The following is a 25,591-nucleotide window of genomic DNA, read 5'->3' as shown; positions in this document are numbered from 1 at the left end:
GACAACCAAGTTGAGTGGGTGAGACTTGTGTGGAGTGAGCAGGGCTAGGGGTGTATGTACTAAAATCTCCCTCTTAAAAATTGGACCCCCCCCCAGCCCTGGCCATGTGACTAGGACTCAAATGAATTGACTTCTGAGATACATTTTTAATCTGGTAAGTCAACTGCTGGCAGAAAGAAACAGGGGTGTGGACTGTGGTGTGGGGGACCATGGCTGTCTACTCCTTCTACTGCCTGTGCATTATTCACCTTTAGTCATCAACAGAAGTCAATGAATGCCATTTCTTACCTTCTGCTTCCTCCTCTGCTGTCAGAATCATGCAGGGCTCGGTTGGTAGGAGTTTTCAGATGTATTTATATTACCATATGAAGCCATAGTGTGTTTGTTTGCTTGCTTGCTTAGGGTCCCTTGCCTCCTCTTGGGCCCAAAGCTAGAAGCCTGAGTGCTGCCCGGGCTTTAAAGGAAGTCTATGTCAGAGGGCAAAGGGAGATGAAAGGACAGCACTTGACCATGGGCTTTACTTAAAGGCCTGCCCAGTCTTCTGCAGCTTTGGGCAGGAAGAAGGTGGGAAGAAATTCTGGTCATCATGGGGTTGGTACAGGTAGGGAAGATGAGAGGAGAAGACTAATAGATGCTGGCCTCCTGGAGGGGAAGTATAGGAGCCAGAAAAAGTGCAGGCTACCCGGGGAAAGAGGAGTGTTGGGGCCTAGAGGTACCAAAAGTTGGAAGGGGGGCACAGCACGGCTGAAGGTTTGTCTAGGGCGGACGTTTTCAACCCAGTCCTCGGGGCGAACCCAGCCAGTCTGGGTTTTCAGAATAACCCCTCAAGGACTGGGTCGAGAACCTCTGGTCTAGGGCATTTAGATGCCCTTGAAGAAGTCGTTTATGTTCCCTGAATCCCTGTAAGAGAGTGACTGTGTACATCTTGCCTAAAGTTTTCAGAAGCAAAATTAGCTTCTTCCACGCCAAAGGCCACGAACTGTTCCAAGCTGCCTTGTTATGCGGGCGCAGCTGTTAAAACTGAGTGTTCCGTTAAATGATCTGCAATGCAACAAATAATCAAATGTCCGGAAGAGCTTGGGAGACGGGGCCGTTCTCATCGCTGTCAGCAGGGAGACTACAATTCCCAGAATGTTTTGCGACTGGCCGTCAAGCTCCCAGTCACTGACGTGACAGTCTCCTGGCGCGTGGTCGTAGTGCGCGCGCGCCCCCGGTCTGGACGGCAGGTCGGTGCGAGGGGGATTCCTTCTGCTTTAGGGCGCTGAGTTGGACGTTAGGTTCTGACATGGACAGTACGGGCAAGGAACGAGAGGCTATGCAGCTGATAGCGGAGGCCGACAAGCGGGTGAAATCATCCCAGTCTTTCTTGAGGGGCTTGTTCGGGTAAGCACTGGAGGCTGCGGTGCCTCATAGAGAGAGTGTGGGCCCTTCTCTATACCACCTTAGTTTATGTTACGTTCTCTGCGCACTGGCTACGGCCTGTCCAAATCAGAGCACTGGCAAATTTTTAGAGTAGATGTGCAACCCATTCCACCCATGCACACAAAATGGAAGCATCCCCACGCCCCCTCGTCATCAAGTACACCTGGGTCAATTATATTTTAAGTTAGGGTGACTCTGCAGTATTTCCACATTCAGCTCGTGGGAGGACTCTTAACTGGGGAAATACTAGGTCTTGCGTATTCTGTGCTTCGGATTATTTGTATTTATTTATTTTGGCTTGCCAGGAACGATTTCTGTTGTAGTGTTAATACTGATCCATTCCTTCCTACTATTCGCATCGTAAAAATCAATTCCTTCCTGAAGTGAAACATTTCTTCCCAAGTGTGGAATGACATGCTAACATAGATTTTTCTTTTGGGGTGTGTGTGGCTCTGTGGGAAAATGCATTGTACATCTGTAATTCCAGTGCATACTAAATTTGGCCATATCAAGCTGGTGAAAAACAAGGCTCATCTCTCTTTTAAAATATATAGTTTGGAAGTAAAAGTTTGGCCAGACTGAAGGAAACAATGATTTTCAGAAATGCTGTCCAACATAATTGGTAAAAGTAAAAAAAAAATGGGGGGGGGGGGATTATGGGGATTTGTGGTGGAGGTGATTAAGGAAAGGGAAAATAGTGTGTGTGCGGATAGGCGTCCTAGTTTGTATGGAGGTATGTGGATGTGTAGGAGGTAAGTGAGTGGAAGTATCTAGGGGGTGTGGCAGGTGGCGGTGGGTGGGTGAGTAGGGCAGGTGAGTGTGAAGTTATTTAAGGATCAGAGTATGTGTTTGGATGGCATGTGGTATATGGTATCTTGGGATGTGTGGGGGTGGAGCTGTTGGTGCGTGTGAAGTATGTAAATAAGTAAAACAAATCTTACACTGGTAGGAGGGAAGACATGATACTAAGCTGAAACAGCAGAAAAGACGAGAAGCCCACAGTGAATGATAGCAGTGGAGGAGGAGGTTTCTGTCACAGATCTTGCTGCCGCAACAGAGATGTTCCAGAGCCCCTGGGGGCAATGTCTGTAGATGGGTTAGTTTTTCCACATACTGTGGTATCAACCTCTCTCCTAAGCCAGGGTATGTGGAATATTAAGGTCAAATGGGAGCACTGCATTACATTTATCTGCAGCAACTGAATAATTGTGTCTCTGAGGGGGGAGAATGAACTGTTACCTTTATGCTACAAATCCTATAAATCAAGAAGGTATATCAAATGAGCCCATAACAGTGACAGAGCTAACAGCCGCAAACTCAAAACTGATAGCAGGTCACAGCACTGCTGTCAACTTGAGCCCAGGAAAGAGTCAGATTGGGGTTGAGTGGTATGGCAGGGAGCATAGCAGAATCTTTTCTTCTGCTGAAGATGATGAGGGCAAAAGTGAAATTGCAGAAGACTCATAAAAGAACCAGGCTGCCTCCTGAAGAGAAAGTGCTCTACAAATAAGAGACTGGAGAAACAAAGTCCAAGCATGGGAGGGCACTTTTCCAGTGCAAGCTGGATCAGAAGTTCATGACTAACTGAAATGGAAGTTAAGAGTTGTGAATGAAAGAGCACAACGATGTTACTGTGTGGCTGCTGCTGTCTGTAATTGATACTTGGAGGGGGAAAATGACTGAGAGAAACAGGGAGCTGTCCTGGGTCCTGAAATTGATTGTTGGATGTTTTTGTGAATGAATTTTCCTTCATAGGAAATACATATACGGTATATTTTTTTCTCCTTCTCTCTCCCTTCTTTTTTTTCTCTTCTTCCTTTCTTTGTTTTTGTAATTATTATTGATATCTTTTAATGGATATGTAAACCACTTTGATTGTGCCACAGAAATGCATTATATCAAACCCCATAGACTTACAAAGTTACATAAGTTACTCACGTACGTTTGTAAGGCTGTGTGCTTTGAAAATGAGTCTGAGTCTAGTAAAAATTTCTCCTTACTTAAAATTTACGTGCATCACGTTACAGAAAATACTTAGAGAGTTGTGTGTGTAAATTCTAATTAATGCCAGTTAGTCAATAATTGCTTGTTAATTGCTGATTGGCTTGTTACCTAATTAAGTTGTGCGTTCAACTCAAGTCACGTGCTATATAGAATCCGGGGGTAAGTGGGTGCCAATCTGGGTACCCAAATGTCATTATAGAATTAGTGCATCTTGGCACCTAACCTTTGGCGCCCGCCCCTTGTATGGATAGCAATTACATTCAGTCCACTATCTCGATAAGCTATCCAGACAACTTAGCCTTTTCTGCTGACTTGTGTTATTTGTATAGTGGACTGAATATCACCGCTATCCTGATAAGTCTGGGGACAGCCCATACTCCACTCCGGCACTCTGCAGATATTGCCAGGGCAATCACTAATGATTTTTCATTTGCATTATCCAGGAGTTGTGGCACTTTGAGCGGCTTGTGAGACACACAAAAAACACACCTAGAAAACTGGCAAGTGATAAAACTTCCATTTGGGAGGAGCAGAGCTAAAGTGCTTTTCTTAGAATGTTCTTTTCTTAATAGTGGTATCTTCACCCCAAACAGTAAATGAGCTTCGAGCATTCTTTTTTTATTATTCTCCATATTTTAATTTCTTCCACAATAGGTTAGTCCTGCAAATTCACTGTACATTTTTACCAAAAGTGCATCAATGAATCTATAGTGTTTCCCTCTTTTTTCCAAAAGCCTTATGAAAACACAGGCAAACAGGTCCTGTACACACTGGACTTTTAAGATTTCTCGTGCACTACATGGAAAGAATGCAGCCTCACCATCTTTCTACTCAAATATATTCTTCAATTCTAATATACTATTGACCAGGGTAGTTTAAAAAAACAAAATCTTTATCAAATTTGCTAGTGGTGTGCATATCCCACTTCAGCAGCCTAGGACAGTGTTTCCTAATGTTGATGGCAGTGTATTCAGAGCTGATCTGATTTGCCATGGAAGTCATCAGGCCTGATACTCAGATCAGTACATGGGCTCTACTCACTATCTCACAGCAACATGAGAGACCAGTTTTGGCTCTTAAACATGGAGGAGCTCTCTTCTGAGCAGATACGTAGTTGTACATGTCTCTTTCCTTCCTAGGTACAGTATGATCCTTGTGCTGTGGGAATTGACAGGTAACCATGTGTGTCTTATTTTGTGTAGCACAATTTTCTCTTTCTCCTCCTGAGATGATTTCTTTGAGTCCTTCTAGCCATAAGCGAGCTTTTAAGTTCTCTCCTGGCTTTTACTTTGCCTGTGTGCATCCCCTCTTCCCTCCCCATCCTCAGGGTACCCTCCCCAAATGTACCTCAATGCACCCTCGAGGTCTAGTGGTCTTTTCAGGGCAGGAATGATCCCCACTCTTTCCTGCCTCTGATCTGCTCGCTGCCGCTTCTTCTTTAAAATGTCTACCGAGAGTTCAAGCAGTGGCCTCACAAGACTTCTACAGATGTCTTGCATGGCCACCGCTTGAAGCCTCAGCAACCATTTTGATGATGCAGTGTCAGCGGGCAGGAAAGAGTTAGGATCTTGCCTGCCCCAAAGAGGCCCCTAGACCACCAGGGTACATTGAGATATATTTAGGGAGGGCACCCTGAGGCTTGGGAGTTAGGGAAGGCTTGCCTGCACTCCTGCAGGAACCCCACATGACCTGGGTTCATCCCCGAGGGATAACCGTGGAATTCCCACTAACCCTGTTTCTGTGCTTCTCTCTAGTGTTCATCCCTACCTACTCCTCAAAAGCTGGTGTATAACAGATAATTTTTGTCAATATAGGTGTGCTTTGGATTGTGAAGCACTGATCTAACATAATTGCAAGAAAATGATCCATTCATGTACCATTGTCAGCCATGGGAATGCGGGTAGCCTGTTTCCCTTGAAAAAAATTGATAAAGCTGCAACTTGTTTGTTTTTTCACATCTTCACCTTTCATTACTCTCGAGACAATCCAGATTAAGTACCTGGATAAGTACCATTGACCAGGGCTCTAGCTGGACTTTCAGTGGTATAATCCAGATAATGCTCCTGAAAATTTCTGTACAGTACTATACTGCCCTGAAAAGCCAGAACACATTAACTCAAATTTTTGTCAAAACTAAGCTAACTCGCCAGATGTCTTGTAGTTACTGTGTGTTTCTTAATATAACATTTGGATTCATTTTCAAGCCTGTAGCAATACTAAACAAAAATATCACCAACAGTATCTCTTCATAAATGGGAGATATGTTAAGCTAGAAAATAGTATTACATTAGTTTTGGCGAAGAAGTAAAATGATCGGGATCTATTCAAAGAAATCAGTTTTTTGGACTTTTATCATATTTACATTCCCAGCAGGTATACCATCAAATGCCATAACTTGTGTTTAAATAAACACTGAATGTGGAATTAGAATATTGACCTGAATATGTCTAGGAATGAGTGCATGTAGACAGGCAATCTTATGAGGCCTTCTTAGTTAATATTCAGCATCTCCCATGTATATAGTTGTCCAGGTTGCCCTCAGAAACCGAGATAAGGCAACCTTCAGCTGTGGAATTCCCCACTTGTATGACTACAGAGAATCAAAGTTGCTTACCTGTATAGGGCTAGATCAGCTGGTTAAATGAGAAACACATACTGCCCAGGGAGTTGACTGCAGCCAGTACCTCATAAATTAAGGATTGATGAGGTACTGGCTGCAGAAAGTCCAAATCATACTCAGAGCTATCTGTATCATTGTCACCCAGTTGTGTATCTAATTTATCTTGCTGTCTACAGAGAACTCCTATTAGAGCTAAGTAATTCTGCTTTCCAAGAAATTGATTTCACTCTGTGGGTTTTAGTATAAATAAAGCATCACAATGAATGCAAAAGTTTTTTAAATTGTGTATTTGGTTCCATTTATGTAACTTCAAACACCAGTAGGCATGTCTTAAAGTAAAACAGCATTGCAGTCAGTCACCCAGAAAAATCTAAAATATAAAGCATACCAATAAGGTACAGAAGCTGTTATTTAACTCTGGCATTTGTAGTCTTAATAGCCTTGACAGTCACATTTTGATTTTGAAATTTGTTGTTGGTTCTGTTGTTGTAAAATAAAAATATTAATGGAATAGTTTAGGTATTGGTTAAGGTAAGTAGAAAATATTACCGATCTAAACTCAGAATTAAAATAAGGAAATATTTCTTGAGAGGGCTGTATGGCCTTATTTGGCAGTTTGACTCTTAGCAGTAGTACCGCACAACCACCCCTTGGGGGGGGTCAGAGGTGCCATTTTGAATCCAGGCACCAATGAGGCAGGAGCATTTGGGGATCACCCCTGGTCCCCACTAGACACCAAGGAAAACCCTGGTAAGAGCTGGGGGAATTTGGGAGGTGGAGCGGTTTGAAATGTATGTTGGAGGAGGGGGTGATCTTGTGCTGTGAGAAGGGGAGAGCAAATGGGAGATCAGGGGATGTCTGTGCCAGGTGGTGTAAGTGTAGGCAACTACAGTGTGGATTGCAAAATCGACATCAGCACATGTAGATGCTGGCGCTTACATATGTAAAGCCCTGCAGGACCATGCTCTTTTTGGGCATGTCTACATGTATACAATCAGTGATGTATAGAAAAGAGATGCACGAGGGAAGATATGATTGAGGTCTACAAAATCTTGAGTAGTGTAGAATGAGTAGAAGTAAATTGATTTTTTACTTGTTTCAAAAATACAGACTAGAGGACACTCAAGGAAGTTAAAAGGAAATACTTTTAAAACAAATAGGAGATGTTGATGTTATAGTTAAGCTCTGGAACTCTTTGCCGGAGGAGTTGGTAACAGCGGTTAGCGTATCTGGGCTTAAACAAGGTTTGGACAAATTCCTGGAGGAAAAATCCATAGTCCGCTATTGAGACAGACATGGGAAGCAACTGCTTGCCCTGGGATTTATAGTATGGAGTGTTGCCTTGATTTGGGTTTCCGCCAGGTACTTGTGACCTGGCTTGGCCACTGTTGGAAAACAGGATACTGGGCTAGATGGACCATTGGTCTGACCCAGTATGGCTACTCATATGTTCTTATGTTGCTGCTGCCGCCCTTGTGCATGTCAGCAAATACATTTTTGACAGAGACTTCTGTAAAATACAGAGGGAATTGTAAGCGTGTCCTGACCTGGATGTCTCAATTCCCATTTCAATGCCCTATCTAAAATTGGCCTTTGTAGCTTTGCCTCTCTTAGTTCAAAAATTGTTTTAGTTTTGACAATTCTAAAATAGTGAAACCGGTCCAACAATTTCCTTTCCCAAAATGGAATAAAATATAAAGGGGCTCATTGTCAAAGCACTTAGGGGTTGTTTACTAAAGCTTAGCTCGAGTTATCTGCAGCAGGGCCCATAGGAATAAAATGGGTCCTGCTGCAGATAACTCATAAGCTTTAGTAAACAGGGGGGTTAGACTTTCAAAGTTCCATAGGTTGCTGTGTAACTTTGTAAGTCTGTCTAAGTGCTTTGAAAATGTGCCTCCATATCATATGGAGGTAATATTCCTGAAACATAAGTAATTTGTTTCCTTGTAACCGCTGAGCATTATTAGTACAGCACATAAAATACATTTGTTTTATTAAGGGGTATTTGTGTAATGAGGGATAGTAACTTTGTAAATGGTAGTTTGTGGGGTGCTTATTAAAGCTTTTGATTTCATAAAGCTTGTCATGTCCACTGTGGGAACTTCGTGGCCTTTTTTACCAGTAAAAAAATAAAAATAATAAAAAGAGTTCTCCCATATGTAATACTAATAGTATTTTCTATTTCTCTAGTGGAAATTCAAAGATGGAGGAAGCTTGTGAAATGTATTCTAGAGCTGCAAACATGTTCAAAATGGCCAAAAACTGGACTGGTATGTACAAGCACAAATCTATGTGTATGTGGGCATGTTTATTTGTTTTACTATTTTTTCATTTTTTAAAAACTTTTATCAGTATGAGAGTAGTTTCACTGGTTTCATCAGTATGAGAAAAAGTACCTGTATATAATATGCAAACTACTTTGGTTGTACCACAAAGAGGCAGTATATTGAGAATCTAAAAACCATAAACATTATCACAATTAAAAGGCACATATTCTTCATGTGCAATAGACGATTTACTTAGAAAAGGGAGTCATTGAACAACTGTCTATTAAATACCACCTCTTTGGTACTCTGATTTCCTCTGGGTCTTTCAACTGAAGATTAATAGCAGCATGGTCTGATCTAGTTTCACGTACTCCAGCCTCAGAGAGCAGATCTCCTCAGACAAACAAAAAATCTGTCTTTGACTAAGACTTGTGCACAACAGGAAAAATAGTATAGTTATGCTGTTCACCTTGTGTTTCTCTCCAAATATATACTAGACCAGGGGTAGGCAACTCCGGTCCTCGAGAGCCGCAGGCAGGTCAGGTTTTCAGGATATCCACAATGAATATGCAGGAGATAGATTTGCATACCAAGGAGGCAGTGCTTGCTAATCTATCTCCTGCATATTCATTGTGGATATCCTGAAAACCTGACCTGCCTGCGGCTCTCGAGGAACCGGAGTTGCCTACCCGTATACTAGACCAAATGCTTTCAAATACACCTGTAAGCTCCTAGTTCTTGAGTTCCTCCACCCTCCCCGAGAACTATTCCCATCATTCTAACATTGTCAGTACACAATTAGTCACCACTGAAACAGATTGGCCTTCTCGTTTGTAATTTTCAAACTTTTGTAAAAAAAAAAAAAATTTTCAGGTGGGGCACACACACTTGCCAAAGTCAGTTCAGTATTACAGTATTTAACTCCCCAGCAACTCTGAATTAGAAGAGATCTGGGCCACAAATGGTGCAGCCTCTGAAAATCAAAATGGTTACGTCCTCTCTTAGTTGTCTTATGATTTGGGGAAAAAAAAACTTGATCCACTCTGTAACTTACCCTGTTTTCCTCAGGCGAAAACTGGGTTTCTTGTATAAAAGCCATTGTTTTCATACTATGAAGGCTGTTTAAGGCCCTTTTCTAACAGGATGGTTCAACCCATTCATATTCCAAGCTACAAAAGTTGTTGCCATTGTGAGATCAAGCCTTCCATGAACTCATCTAATCCAGTGATATGGTGAGCTGTGCCCTAGACTATAAAGACCAATACAGAAGGGAATCTCCAGTAATGCTTGATTTCCTCTGCTGAAGCACCTGCCTCAGAAACTGGAATCTTTTCCACTTTTGCAGAGTATATTGTGACAAATCCACAAAGACTTGAAACTGGAGAGCTGCTTTACCAAATATACTCTGCGTCAAGGTTTATCCTAGAAGTACTGGAAACAGGTAGTAATTGATGCCTGGAATTCCTCAAGCTCCCCAATTTATAGGCCCTGTGTGCTGTTTCCAGGCAAAGCAGAGCTTTCTTAGCATTCAGTGTGAATTGATTAAAATATCTCAGCAACAAGTTGGAGCACATCGTTATTGGACTCTGGAATCCATAAGATTTGCACATTGCAAGGTCTGTGCCTGTTTTCAATGTCATTCTGTTTGTCTTTTAGCTTTTTACTTTGCATCTACAAGCTGCAAAGTTTAGCTTGTAAAACTGCTACAGTGTCTGTTTGCTCTCCAATATTAACTTTGTTTTGCATTACTCATTATCCAAAGATAGGTGATGCTGAGGTGGTCCTTTGCTTAGATGCTTCAGTGGCCTAGCCTGGTTCTAGTGTAGATAGAACCACATAGATTATTACCAAAGTTTTGGGAGCTCCCCCACAGAGCGACAGTTGCAGTTTTCTCCTATTATATTGCCTTCTGGAAAAGTCCTGAGCTATAATCTTTTCTGACATGGCACCTCCCTTTTTATTAGAAAGGTAGCCCATTAGAGTTGGTTCACCTGGGTCAACTCCCTCCTTGTTGTGGATAACTGACTTCTGGGCATTTTTGTTTCATGATATCTGGGACCTTTGTTATTGAGTTGTACAGTGCTGCGTGTGGCTGCTTCTTTGTCACTCAGAATGTTGATTTCAACAATGATTAATTCATTAGCAGGACTGGTGCCCAATTTATCAGAAAAGGGTCAGAGGCATGATTCTAACTACTTAAGGCACAACTGATGAGTTAGCAACGGCCCCAGTGTATGAAGAAGCAATCAAGGTATGGAATCTAGCAGTACTAATGTATCTCTTCCTTCAAGCTACTTATCTACTGAGATACAAAAACAGTTGGCGGACCAGTTGGAAACTTGCTTCTCATGAACGCTCCTTAGGAAACGATATAGCTCGATGCATATTCATTTGCCAGGGCCTAACAGATGTTGACCTTTGCAACCAACAGCAACAAAGAGAGTTTGATCCTCTACTCAAGGAGACCATCAATGAACAACATAGCATCATATACATTTACAAACCTGTGGAACAGTGGTCTTTGTACACTTTTACTTCAATCTCATTTATATTCAGAGTCATCCAAAATAGCACAAGGATTCCTCCAACATAACATTCATTGCTCTACATTGGCCTTTTCAGATCTGGTTCCCTTGATTAGAATATCTGGTGCAGGATCATGTAGCTCATTAAGGGACACAACCATATTGTTAAGGCAGCAAGAGGAATAACTTGCATACCCTGATCTAAAGTCTCTAGCTCTAAATGCATAGAGATTGAAGGGCAACAGATAGCAAAATTGCCATCACCACAACAAATGTAGATGATGACAGATAAAGACCTGAAATGTCCATCAAGTCTGCCCAGCAGTCAGACATTAATTCATGATGACACCAACAATGAATGTGGTATAAAAATACTTGATCCTGGACTCTTTGCAATTTTCTAGAAACAGACCATGGCAATCTGCCCAGCACTGTCCTTACGTTTTAACTACTGGAGTTGCCATCAAAGCCATCTCCAACCCATCCTAATCTGTCTTGCCATATCTGGGACACAGACTATAGAAGTCGCCCCACACTGGCCTTAGTTCCTCACAGCCAGAGTCACCATCTAAGCATCACTCAACATATCAACACACATGCCGTCATTTAAATTTTATGCCATCCATTTTCAAATTAGGGATCCTCTGTGTTCATCCCACGCCTTTTTGAATTCTGTCACCGTTTTTGTCTCCACCACTTCCCTTGGGAGGGCATAACTGGCATCGACCACCCTCTTCATGAGAGAATTTCCTGATGTTACTACTAAGCCTACTAACCCGCAACCTCAATTCATGTCCTCTAGTTTTACTATTTCTCCATCTCTGGAAAAAGATTTGCTCTGTATTAATGCCATTTAAATATCTGTTTCATATCTCCCCTATCCCTTCTTTTCTCTAGGGTATTCGTATTCAAGACTTCCAGTCTCTTCTCATCTGTCTTTTAGTGCAAACCTCATACCATTCTCTTCATCTTCTGAACTGCTTCAAGTCATTTTACGTCCTTAGCAAGATATGGCCTCCAAAACTGAACACAATACTGAAGTTGGACCTCAATAATGACTTGTACAGGGGCATCAACAATACCTTTCTTCTGATGGTTATGCTTCTCTCTATGCAGCCTAGCATCCTCCTGTTCTTAGCCACTGCCTTGTCACACTGTTTTATTGCCTTAATATCATCAGACACTGCCGCACCAAAGTCCCTCTCCCAGTCTGTGCATATAGCTCCCTTGGATTTCTACTCCCTGAGTGCGTCACTCTGCACATCATATTAAATTTTAACTGCCAAACATTAGACAATAATTCTTCTAACTTTTGCAGATCACTTTTCATGTTGTCCACTCCCTCTGGGGTATCGATTCTGTGGCCAATCTTGTAAAGTTTGCCTTTTTGTGGATGATACCCTTCTAACCTTTTGGCAATGCCTCTTACAATATATTGAATAGAATCGTTCCCAGCAGTGATCCTTGAGGCAATCCACTACTCACCTTTTCTTCCTCCAAATGAATTCCATTAACCACCACCCTGTGATCTTTGTCTGTGAACCAGTTTCTAGTCCAGTTCAGCACTTTGGATCCTAACTTCGACCTGTCGAGTTTATTCAAGAGCCTCCTCTGAGGAACCACGTCAAAGGCTAGTGCATGTCCTTGATCCAGTTCTCTGGTCGTCCGGTCAAAGAAATCAATCAAATTCTTTTTTGCATGATTTACCTTTGGTAAAATCATGTTGCCTCTGTGTTTGCAACCTATTGGATTCCAGGAAATTCACTGTCCTTTCCTTCAACAGCTCTTCCATTATTTTTCTATTCATCAAAGTGAGGCTTACCAGCCTGTAGTTTCCCACTTCTTTTATCATCACTTTTGTGAAGAGGGATCACATCCACATTTCTCCAGTCCCGTGGGACCTCTCCTGTCTCCAAAGATTTATTAAACAAATCCTCTTTGAGCTCCCTTAGTATCCTGGGATGGATCCCGTCTGGTCCTATGGCTTTGTCCACCTTCACTTTTTCAAGTTGGTCATAAACACTTCCATGAATGATGTGATATCTGCTCCATTCTCATATGTACATTTTGTCAGCTGACTGTGGTCCTTCTCCAGGATTTTCTTCTCTGAACACAGAACAGATGTATTTGTTTATCATTTTCACTTTTTTCTCATCATGTCCACATAACAGTTCATAGCATCTTTCAGTCTTCTCATTTCACTAATATATCTGAAAAAATCTTGTCACCCGCCATGTATTTCTAGCTATTCAATCTTCTGCTTGTGCTTTCACCGGCTATTATGTTTCTCTTCACCTCCTTCAGTTTCATCTGGTATTCTGTTCTGTGTTCCTCTTCTTGAGCTTTTCTGTTTTTCATGAATGTCAACTCTTTTTTGCCTTTATTTTCTCAGCCACTAGTTTTTCTGTTGCTTTTATTTAACTCTCCTTACATAAAGGCCATCCTTGTGACATCCCATAGGCCTTCCACAAGGAAGTCTTACCATTTCAGGTAGAAACAGTTTACCTGTTAGTGTCACTTGAAACAATGTGATTGTTTACCTGCTTCACTGCCAACCTCTCATATTGGAGAAGCAACCCTACACTTATTGGATGCAGAAGGACATTGTATTATCCTCACTGTACCAAGGACATCCATCAATTTCACACTTCTTTTGCATCATTTGTCCCTTCCCATTTAGACACAAGAGTTACCCAGCACGTACTTTCAAATTGTATCAGACTTTAACAGTTCTTGCTACCATCTGACAAACATACCATTCATAGAGCATATTGAGATGCATTCAGCTACAAGCCAAAAACAGCCTCCATTGCTAGTCTTAGAAATGCTTCTATACTGGATATACAGTTATGTCACAAATTGAACCTTTATCAGTACCTTTACCAAGCAATATTGCCTTAATTCCTCGTCTAGGTCAGACACTGCCTATGGACCGTTTGCACTTCAGAATCTTTTTTCATGAATCTTATTTATAACCTGCTTTGTGAACTACTGAATTGCCAGCTAAATCACATAAACTGAATAGGCAACCCTCAGCTACATGGTCCCTAAGGGGGTAATTGTATAAGTGGGCACCAATTTTTAGGTGCCAAGTATGCATGCAAATGATATACAGTGTAAGGGTCTGGGACCAAAGAAATGCATGCAGTTAACCAGAGCGTGCACTTAACCGTTGTGACCCAAAGAAGCTTGACATCTGATAAACATATGTACAGTACTGTTTGTTATTATACGTACAGTATACAATCTCCGTTAACTGACATTAGGCTTACTTGAAGTAATCAGTTATAGTCCTCTGTACACTATTGGGTCTGTGAGTTCCATAGACTATCAGGCTTATTTTCAAAGCACTTTGGGAGGCTAAGTTCCATAGGTTTCTATGGAACTTTGGGAGGCTAAGTGCTTTGAAAATGAGCCTCTATGTCTGCCAGTCGGTAAAAACTGTCATAGCACTGACATCCAGTGGCCTCCAGATAGGCCCGCACGGTGTTGAGACTCTCCAGTGCTCTGTATTCATTCCTTTTGCTTGTTGAAGTGCTTGTCCAAACATAAGGATGGAAATTTAACTGATCACTTTTGTACTTCAGCACTGCTAGAGCATTTAGATCAGCTGATAGGGTCTATAGTAGCTGCAGTATGGGGGTAATTTTATATAACTGCATTCACGAGTAATCAGATGCACACACACTTTCTTCTGTACAGATTCTGCTGGCTTTTCAAAGCAAAAGTACATGTATTCTGCTTTGTGAATTCAGGAGTACTGTGTATTCATTTACATCTGCTCTTTAAGGGGCACACGTTTCCTGGGTTAAATTAAGCCTTACGCTTGAATTTTCAGAAGTATGCATGTAAGTGCAAACTCCTTCCCAACCCCGCTCACCATTTACTGCCTCACATATGTAAGTATTGATTTATATATACAAATATGTTGAGTCTTACATTCCACTACATCCCCTTTCAAGTTCAGAGCTGATTACAAATTAAGAATTCAGTCATATCTAGGATCAAAGATCATGTAAAATGAAATTATAATAAAACTACGTATGTTTCAGTAATTTCATGGCAAATAGAGATTTTGAAACATTTTAAGTTAAAAAGGGAGGAAATACGTATTGAAAGAGAACTTCATTTGGGTCCAGTATTCAAAGAATTTATGTTCCTAACTTGGTCTCTTCTGAAAATACTCTAGGGCTGGGTGCCTCCATTTTTATTCACAAATGTCACTAAACTCATACTTTTTTAGGGGCATAAAAAGTGGGTGACAACAGGAGTAGATTTAGGAGGGGGAAAAAGTAATTTAGCACTGATTTCCAGTACTAGGCTCATAAATTAGGTTCATTAATCTAGGAGAATGAATGGCAGTCCTAAATTTATAAGCACAACTTTTTAAAGCTCCTAAATTAAGATGAATTTTCAACAGGCTTAAATTTAGGAGCTCAGTCCTTTTTTTTTTTTTTTTAATCAGATCCTATCTTATAATACTGCCTGTCACAACTCATTGTTTGAAAATGTTCAAAATGAAGTATGCTGATGCTTACAGTTTTTCAGATATTTTCTTAAATAGCTGTAGAGGGCTTTACTTTTGTTGGATATATTTTTTTTTCCTAGCTGCAGGAAATGCATTTTGCCAGGCGGCCAAACTCCATATGCAGTTGCAGAGCAAACATGATGGTGCCACCAACTATGTAGATGCTGGGAATGCTTTCAAAAAAGCAGATCCACAAGGTAAGGAATGTGAGATATACTCAGTCAAAGGAACTCTACACAAGGCTGATGACATTATGGGTACTGAAATCTCTTCCAACATATTTAAAAAACAGAAGAACTTATACACTACTGCTTATTTGTATTCTTTTAAATGCTTTGTTGAGAATGGATAGTTTACTGTAGTGGCACAGAAATAACAAGCCTTTTACCTGTAAATCAATGCTGTTGGTTCAAATCTAACTCAGGTTGGTAGTAACTTGGGTTATTACTGTCTGAAAGCCATCATGTGGCACGTATGAAAAGAAATGTTCATCATGATCCAGGTCTTAGTAGACAGATATCCATGTTGCTATTCATTCTGACTGTGCTGCTCTTTAATTGACACTCTTCTCATTTCATGGTTTTTCCGCTATCTCCCCCATCAATTCATACTTACTCAAACCCATTTCTCATTCTGTGTATATTTTGATTTCTCTTAAGAATAAGCAGGATAGCAATTCCTTTCAGCATGGATAGTGTCACCAGTGGAGCCTACAAGGGAAATCTCCAGCTTAGTAATTAGTAGAAGCTTTTGAGCTGCTTCTTTGCACATGTGCACCAATTCTCTCTCACTGCTGAATCAGGGGTCCTTTTACAAAGGCTTGCGGTAGTGTAGGTGGGGGTTTGGACACGTGCCAATCCATTTTTTAGCGTGTCTGTAAAAAGGGCCTTGATGTGCGGCAAAATCAAAATTGCAGCACGTCTATTTTGGGTCTGAGACCTTTACTGCCAGCCATTGACCTAAGGGCAAAAACTCACACGGTAACCAGGCAGTAATGACCTAAATGCCACTTGGCGCACATCCAAAAATAAAAATTATTTTTCAGATGCGCATATTGAACACGAACCAAAAATGAGATTACCACAAAGCCATGCGGTAGCCAGGCGGTAACTCCATTTTGGTGCGTGCTGGGCACACGTAGACGCTTACGCGGCTTAGTAAAAGGACCCCTCAGTCTGTCTTTCCATGGAGCTTGGTGATCACACCTCACCAGAGCTCACATCAAGATATCATAATTGTCTGTTAAAGTAGGGTTTTTATAAGGTTTTTCTCATTTAATTTTGTCTCTGTTGTGCAACATCATCATAGTTTTTTGTCTGTTTTCAGTTTTTCTTTATGTAACATTGGGAGAAATTAGCATATTAGCTGCATGAATTTACCTTGCTGTTCCTAATTCTTGTTTTTTGTGCCTGTGTGCCAAGCCCTATGCAACTTTTTGCTGTTTTAGGTGTCCGTCCAATGAGAGCAGGTTACCTGCAACATCTGGCAGCATTTTGTTTCAAGTTTTTTTTTTCTAGCAAACCTAGGCCCTCATGATCAAAAGCAAACTCCAGCGCTAGAGGCTGTTAATGCCATACTAGCGCCAGAGTTTGCAGCCGACCCATGATCAGAGCCCTCGAGCGCCTGAAACAGCGCACTCGAGGGCTCTCAGCGCAAGTAGCATGCAAATGCATGCTAATTGGCGCTTAACGCATTCATCCCCAATGATCAGTGACCAGCGCGCCAAAGATTGGTTCGCTGGCCGCAGCAAAATCAACGCCAGCTCCGAGCTGGCGTTAGATTTTGCGGATCATTGGGGAGGAATGGTGAGCCCTGTCCAGCATGCAGTTGCATGCTGGCAGGCCTCCCTTCCCCCCCAAAGCAAACGCGAACGGGGGGCTGGAGGTCCGTGGACCTCTGGTCCCCCCCAATGATCCCCCCCCCCCATGTTCACGGAGGGCTGGAGATCCGGTGGGTCTCCAGCACCCCCACCCCCTGAACCCACAGAAATCCAAGTGGCCACCTCCCGAAAAACACTGTCCTACCCTCCTACCCAGCGACGGGGGGGGGGAGGGGGCTGGAGGATCGGTGGGTCTCCAGCCCCCCCAAACCCCCACAAATCGTTGATTGGCCGCCTCTGGCCAAAGGATCGCCCACACGGTGATGTATCGACGGGGGTGGGGGCTGGAGGTCCAATGGACCTCCAGCCCACCCCAACTCCTTCCCCCCAGTGTTCTACTTAGGTTCCCTGGTGGTCTGTGGTGTGGTGTCATGAACCCCCCCTCCCGATCCCCCCCCTACCTTTTGTTGGAGGAGGGACGCAGCCTGCCTGCCTCCCTCCTCTTCTAGTCAGTCGACGCCCAAAATGGCGGCGCCCAGCCCCGCCCATTGCATCCTGGGATGCGCTGGGCGGGGCTGGGCACCGCCATTTGGGGGCATCGACTGACTTGACAGGTCTGGGCTGTCAAAAGCCCAAACCTGTAACAGCCTGCCGAGGCCCGAACAACGAGGCCGCCGCCGCCGCCGGGCAAACAATCTCCCACCCAGCGATGGGGGGTGGGGGCTGGAGGATCGGTGGGTCTCCAGCCCCCCCAAACCCCCACAAATCGTTGATTGCCTGCCTCCGGCCAAAGGATCGCCCACACGGTGATGTATCGACGGGGGTGGGGGCTGGAGATCCGGTGGACCTCCAGCCCACCCCAACTCCTTCCCCCCAGTGTTCTACTTAGGTTCCCTGGTGGTCTGTGGTGTGGTGTCATGAACCCCCCCTCCCGATCCCCCCCCCTACCTTTTGTTGGAGGAGGGACGCAGCCTGCCTGCCTCCCTCCTCTTCTAGTCAGTCGACGCCCAAAATGGCGGCGCCCAGCCCCGCCCATTGCATCCTGGGATGCGCTGGGCGGGGCTGGGCACCGCCATTTGGGGGCATCGACTGACTAGAAGAGGAGGGAGGCAGGCAGGCTGCGTCCCTCCTCCAACAAAAGGTAGGGGGGTCGGGGGGGGGGGGTTCATGACACCACACCACGGACAACCAGGGAACCTAAGTAGAACGCAGGGAGGGGGGGAGTTGGGGTAGGCTGGAGGTCCACCGGATCTCCAGCCCCCACCCCCGTCGATACATCACCGTGTGGGCGATCCTTTGGCCGGAGGCAGGCAATCAACGATTTGTGGGGGTTTGGGGGGGCTGGAGACCCACCGATCCTCCAGCCCCCACCCCCCATCGCTGGGTGGGAGATTGTTTGCCCGGCGGCGGCGGCCTCGTTGTTCGGGCCTCGGCAGGCTGTTACAGGTTTGGGCTTTTGACAGCCCAGACCTGTCAAGTGCGGGAGGATTGTGCTGAGCGCATGCTCGGCACAATTCTCCCGCACTAAAACATGATAAAGATAATAGCGCTGCTTAGATTTGCATGCATTATCTTTGATCATCGATGCAGAAAAGCCCGGCGCTGTCCCGGCGCTATTTTTAGGGCGCTGTTTGGAACAGCGCGGGGCTTTTGATCATCTGGGCCCTAGAGCTCCTAGGTTATCCTTTTGGTGAACTTTTGTTTCCTGGACCTGCTGAAAACCCAGACCTTCTGGCACCAGAACTTTCCAAAGACTTGTGGAACTCAGTGAAAGGAAATAGTGCTTGGGGGATGTTCTGGTGGCAGCAGTAAACTCCCCCAAAGCAATTTAAGCCCATTTGCCCACCAAAATTTGACGTAGGTTTTCTCCCTCCTTTGATCCATGCCCTGAGGAAGACCTTACTTGTTATGCCCGCAGCAGATATCCTGTGACTAGTGACAACCAGTCTATTCTCACTAGTTAGTTCTGTCTAAACAGCTACTATAGGAACAGTTTTAGCAGTGACAAACATCAGATCCTACAGAAGGTTGCTGGCTTGTTTTAGATCCAGGTGTGGGGACCCTGGATGCCTTCCATTTGACCTTAGAGAAGGAGAAAGGGGATTTTCATAGGAACTCATCTGCCTGAATCACCCAGGCGCCCAGAAACAGGTGTACTCTTTAAGCAAAGAGCTGCAGTGTCTATCTGCCAGATCCTGCTAGTCTGTAAGTGTGTGCCATCTATCTTGATTTACAGAAATCACCACTTTCACATGTAAGTGCTGATACCTCCATGAGGAAGCTGCTAGGTTTGTGCCTTCATTTTTTCAGTGTGTCTGATCGTTGGCAGAGCCTTTTCTAAAATACCACAAGAATTGAATGTGTTCTGACCTGGTTGTCTCAATTTCAATCTCTATATTCTGTGTAAAATGGGGCTCAAATTGTGCTGGTCAGTCTGTTTATTAGATGTTCCCCTTTATTCTTAGTAGCAAGAGTTGCAATACATAACCAAATGAGCAGCCCTGAGTTTGGAAGTACCCATTTGGGTGCCTGATTCAATCCTGCTTGTCCAAGGAAAAAGCAGTGCTGCTCACCTGTAACAAGTGTATTCCATAGACAATGGGATCAGGCTCACAATCCCTCCCACTTCCTTGAGAACTGCATCCATTCTTGAGCTACAGAACTAATAAAGGAGCTAAGGAGACTTCTGTTTATGGGAAGGGCACTGCATGCTCAGTATTTTACACAATGTTTTGAGCTGTGGGAAAACCTGTAACCTCAAGGCAACTTGTGTGGATATCACCCACTTGTGTATTTGATCAACCCTACTGTCTACAGAATACACTTGTTGCAGGCGAGTACCATTGCTTTATGTACCTTTATTCTCCAGTCCAGCTTATCTGCACTCTCCAATAATTTTTGCCATTTCCTTTCCAGCTGCCTAGACTTGCTTTTCTTAACCTTTTATTTCTCATTCAATCATGGGCAAATTGCTTCCCTTGTATACAAACATTTTTCAGCAGAGCAATTTCATCTGTCGGTTAAACTAGTAAATTGCCCTATGAGTTCACTAAATCATTCACACTCCCACCCTTCAGGTTCAAGGACACAGTCTCCGACTGGCTCGCAGTTACTGTTGGGGCCAGCTATTAACCTATTCCTTACTAGGGTTACCATATTTTGTCCTCTCAAAAAGAGGACACATGTCCTGCCCCCTGCCCTGCCCATGCCCCGCCCCTTTTACATCCTCACCCCACCCCCTGTCACATATTCCCCTCCCCTGCCCCGCCCGTCATCTCCCCTCCCCCGGGTCACCTCTCCTCCCCTTACTTACAATCTACTGCCCTGGTGGTCTAGTGACCTCTTCGGGGCAGGAAAGAGCCCCTTCTTTCCTGCCCGGAGCTCTGCCCTTGCCCTGCATCCTGTTGCTGTGACAGTCTCTGGATTCAAAATGGCCACCGAGAGTTGAAGTCTCACAAGGCCGCTTCAACTCTCGGCGGCCATTTTGAATCCCGAGACCATCACAGCAACAGGATGCAGGGCAAGGGCAGCGCTCCAGGCAGAAGAGGGGGCTCTTTCCTGCCACAAAGAGGTCACTAGACCACCAGGGCAGTAGATAGTAGGGAAGGGGAGGCTAGGATAGGCCCGCCGCCCGCCTGTTTGTCCAGAAATCCGGTGAAACGGACAGACTGGCAAATCCCGTCCAGACGCCTGGACATATCCTCAACAAGAGGACATGTCCGGGTAAATCCGGACATATGGTAACCCTATCCCTTACTAATCAAAAGGAATCACTATCTGAACCTATTGTATTTCCCACTGGCAGCTTACATTTTACCAGTCAATAATCTGACCACACAACTGGCAAACATTTAGTCATCTTCCCTCTTATCCAAGAGTGTCATCTGACATTTCAAGAACCATATTTAATATATGCCCACCTATATGTGACCATCACTGGGGAAAATGTGACTAAAGTAGTGGATCCAAAATATTGAGACTGGCTGATTTTTTTCATGTCGTGGTTCCGTGAGCAGTCTATAAAAGTTACATGTTTGACTGAACTTCTGTAACTTTATTTTTTTCACATAAAAGGATGAGGTTTGGACTGTTGTTTTACAAATTGTGGAGCCCTTTTACTAAGGCATGTAGGCGTCTACACATGTCCAATGCTCATCAATTTGGAACTACCATCCAGCTACCACGTGCCTCGGGCGGTAATTCCATTTTTTATGTGCATCCGATATGTGCGGCAGAAAATATTTTTTATTTTCTACTGCATGGCATTAACTGGGCAGTAATCGGCAGTGTACGTGTGCTGACGATTACCACCTGGTTAACGCGTGAGACCTTACCGCTAAGTCAATTTTGCCGTACGTCCATTTTCAGCCCAAAAAAAGGCTTTGTTTGCAGGCGGGCTGAAAAATGGACCTGCATGCGTCCAATACACATGCCTACAACAGCACAGGCCATTTTTCAGTGCACCTTGGTAAAAGGACTTCTGTGTGCTCTAACAGAATTCATTAAAACCTAATTTTTTTGTTTCTAGAAACTTTAGTCACCTTTTCCCAGAGATGGTCATATATTGGCTAACTCCAAAACTTTTAACACCCATAATAGCCATTAATAAAAGAAAATCCTGTGCTGACTTGCATATACATACTTGTGTAGGCCAAGTAAGTTTGATTTTTACCTTTCATACTTGGCCAAATCATATGGAATATCAAAAATAAATTCACATTAATATGCTTGTGATAATGAATCTTCATTAAATGATTTCTCATTGTTTTTCCTAAATGCACTCGCAACAGAGGCTATCAACTGCTTAAATGCAGCCGTCGATATTTATACAGACATGGTAAGAACTGTTGCTTCAAAGAAGCAACAGCTTAAAATTTAGATTGTATACATTTTGTGCCCTGTTTTATGTGTGTGCTGCACTTCAAGTCGTAGTCTGTTTATTGCATAGAACATTATTTTTTTATTTTCATCTCAAACAGGGGAGATTTACTATTGCTGCCAAACATCACATTACCATCGCTGAAATATATGAAACTGAGTTGGTAGATATTGAAAAGGTAAGCCACTATATTTTTGTTCACACAAGTTTAAAATGTTGGCATGTGCTTTATAGTGTTCCTGAGATTTGTGGTTAGTTCTATTCTCACTTGAGTGTTGTATCCAGAGAAATACCTTAATGGGACATGCCCCTTTAGTCATGATTATTTGTATTAAATGTTGGGATTGCTTTTATTCTCCATTGCTTATCTTTGGTTAGTTAGTTTTGTGTCTGACTTCAAGGCCATAAGCAGAAACAAAGCGTATTTAATGCCGGTGCTGCTCGCATATTGACCAGAAAACAACATTGTCTTTCTTTGGTTGATGTACCAAAATTAATAGGAAAATTGTGATGTGCAGAACTTTATCCTCTGCATGTAGTTTTATATCTTGAGATAGTGGGCATGAACTCGGTCTAAAGGTGAGCTGTGGATAGATTTGTAGTATAGAGCTCTACATTCCACCACAGCGATAGGAATTTTGTACCCTCATCATATTGTTCTGTATCCTGCAGCTTTGCAGTAATTTGAGTGGTTGGTATTGTACTAGGTTGCGCGTTTGGTTTGCTATTCTCTAAACAACTTAAGAAATATTAAAAAATATTATAGAAAAATTGGACAGTGATCAGAGAATTAAAAGTCTTTTATTCTTACTCACCAACACAGCATCAGATATTAGTTTCAAGTCATGGAAAAATGATAACACACTTACAGAATCTAACATCAGTATTTCTGGTAATTATAAGTAATCAGACTAATTATATAAAGAAGAGAAAAAGGAGAAAAGTTTATTCCTCATACAAAGGTCACAGAACAGAGAGAAAGAAAGAAAGAATGAATGAAAGAAAGATTCTTAGATATAGAGAATTAGTTTCTATGAAGGGAGGGAGAGCACCCCCCTTTGGGAAAAAGTAGGCCATTGGACAGATCTGAAACTCTCTTTTCAAGCATGCCTAGTTTTTCAGAGTTTTGTTTTGTTTGCAGTGTTGTTTTATAGGCTGTGGTGAGCATCCACCTCTCCTCTACCCTGGACCAATCATAGGTGCTGCATATGTGCTGGAGGCTTGCAATAGGTGTCCTTGCCATACCTCTTCTCAGTAAATTACATTTGTAACAAGTTATACCAGGTAGCTGAGTTGCCCTAGCAATATGAGGCACCATCAGAGTTTGTGACCAACCAGAAATTCCTGCATGTGGTTGACAGCAAAGAAAGATGGGGGATGGGAAATAGTGCAGCATACCTGAAGTAGAACTTTATAGCTAAAAAATTATAGGACAGTATATGAAAGATCGTCTTGTTCAAAGAAAAGGATGTGCATTACACTGTATAAGAAAAGACCAAACAGTATGCAATAATCTATATGAGAGTACTGGTAATGAAGAAGAAACAACTGGGAAGTATGCAGCAGACTGCCTACATAGTTCCCAAACTGTAAATTGCTATCTAAAGTCCTTGGATGTGATAAATACATTTGTATTTAGCATATCTAAAGCCTACTTTAAATCGGGGATTAAGAGCCTTCAAAAATACCTAGTACCTGGAGACTCTTAGGGCCAGATTCTATAAATAATACCAAAATTCAGTTCTCAACACTATTCTGTAAAGGGCACTTCGGGATGAGCACTTTTTACAGAATAACATTGAGCACTGAATTCAACGTTCAACTTTGGGCATGAGGCTTGTGTCATCTGAAATCTGGTGCAAATCCTGGTGCATAAATTGTTCCCTTCAAGTCTGTATCACCGCGCTCATCTTTTGTGAACGCCCTTGAACTGCCAATGCCCCTCCCATGACCATGCCCCCTTTTGAGTTGTGCACGATCCAATTCAAGTGCTCATGGTTACAGAACAGTTCCTAGCCAGATCGGCACCCAAATCATAATTAGTGCCAATTAAGTGCTTGTTAGCTCCAATAAATAATTGGAGCCCATTTACTAATTATTTTGCAAGTTTTGCTATAACTATAGAAACTCTTGTACACCTGAGGCCAGTGGAGTTTCTCAGTGAGCAAAAGGTATCAGTATCTTAGTTCTCTGAATGGCTCCGTAGAAAAGTCTAGTCCAGTAGCTTAATCAGGAGAAGATTGCATCTTGGGATTGATCAGAGCCTGGGAGAACAAAGAGAGTGCTGTGGTGGTGGGATGGAGGAGGAGGAGAAGAGTGAGAGAGCTGCAGGGGAAGGTAGGGGAGAGACATGCACTTGGAGAAGGAGAGCAAAAAGGCTACTTGGGGCAGGGGAGAGAGCGCACTCACCATTGTCTCTCACTGCTATTGCTCCCCTCCCAAATTTTAATAATGTGGTGGGGGAGTGGCACAAGTACAGTACATGGTGAGTTCACACGCAGCAGAGGCTATCATGGTGAGCACATTTTGGCTCTGGTGTGTTGCAGCAGGAGGAATTTTAGAATTCTTCCTGTAAAGCACTGAGGGTAGAGTCTCAAACAAGGCATAAAGAATTCTCTGATCAGATTTTTACAGTTGTGCAGAAGATCTATGGCATTTTGGGGGTGAAAAATATCCAGAGTATCACATGAATAATTGCACTCAGCAGACAAAAAAAAATCAGCCCACGCTGGCAGTCTGTGTTTCATTTTTAACTACTGTGCATATAGTAAAATATGATTGGTGGACAACAAAAAAAAAACCCACACTGGCCACAGCATTTTAAATACATACATTCAGTGCCACTATACGGAAGGTCAGAAGTGCTGAATATCCATATTAACCATTGACCGCTGGCCATTATCTATATAGTAGTGCCATTCAATAAACCTAAAGTACATGCATAAGCTGTTCTCAGAGTGGCTGAAAATCGCTCACCCATTTCCCCTTTACCCTTTTGCCCATAGGTTATAAGGATAGTATGGGGCTAGTCAGGCAAATATTCAGTCCACTGTCTATATATAAACTTTTGCAAATGTACACGTAGATCTATTTGGTCACTGACTGCCATGCACAATATAAAGCAGTTTTAATAAAATAAATGACATGAGCAGAATGACTGTAAAACTGAAGATGATTTCTAGTGTACAGTATAATGCTCTAAGTGACAGAACACCTTGGGAAGAAATTCATTCACTATCTGTGCCTGCTGCTGTTGGGATTGCCTGTATGGCTGTGGTGCTTCTTCCTCTGTGTGACATCATCAGTGGGGGCTGCCTGACAAGGTTGCCAGGTGGGCGGTTTTCCGCGACCCGCTGCGGGAAATTTTTGTCCGCTGCGGGTCGCGGTTTTTTGGGCCGTTTTGGGGCGTGGTTTGATGACATTTTGGGTGGGGTTGATGGACGAAGCGGGGTTGATGACGGCAGGGGTGGAGCTGATGACGGCGGGGGCGGGGTTGATGACGGTGGGGGCGGGGGTGTGAACTTTTT

General features: G+C 43.2%; 1 protein-coding gene across 2 annotated transcripts in view; it reads left to right on the top strand.

Annotated features, from left to right (window-relative positions):
* The first annotated feature begins 1,226 nt into the window (after positions 1–1,226).
* Positions 1,227–25,591, top strand: part of NAPB (NSF attachment protein beta) — a 63,825-nt gene continuing 39,460 nt past the window's right edge. Inside the window, exons 1-5 of one of the 2 annotated variants that reach the window (XM_030194978.1) lie at positions 1,227–1,383; positions 8,237–8,316; positions 15,447–15,563; positions 21,976–22,022; positions 22,165–22,242. In XM_030194978.1, the coding sequence (XP_030050838.1) occupies positions 1,286–1,383; positions 8,237–8,316; positions 15,447–15,563; positions 21,976–22,022; positions 22,165–22,242 (420 nt within the window). In that variant the 5' untranslated portion in view covers positions 1,227–1,285. Of the gene's footprint in view, positions 1,384–8,236; positions 8,317–15,446; positions 15,564–21,975; positions 22,023–22,164; positions 22,243–25,591 lie in introns of those variants that run through there. The other variant, XM_030194979.1, reaches the window with a different exon arrangement.

This window comes from Microcaecilia unicolor, chromosome 3 (assembly GCF_901765095.1).
Source record: "Microcaecilia unicolor chromosome 3, aMicUni1.1, whole genome shotgun sequence".
NCBI lineage: Eukaryota > Metazoa > Chordata > Amphibia > Gymnophiona > Siphonopidae > Microcaecilia > Microcaecilia unicolor.
The sequence above is the reverse complement of the archived record's forward strand: the minus strand, read 5'-3'. Positions and strand labels throughout refer to the sequence as shown.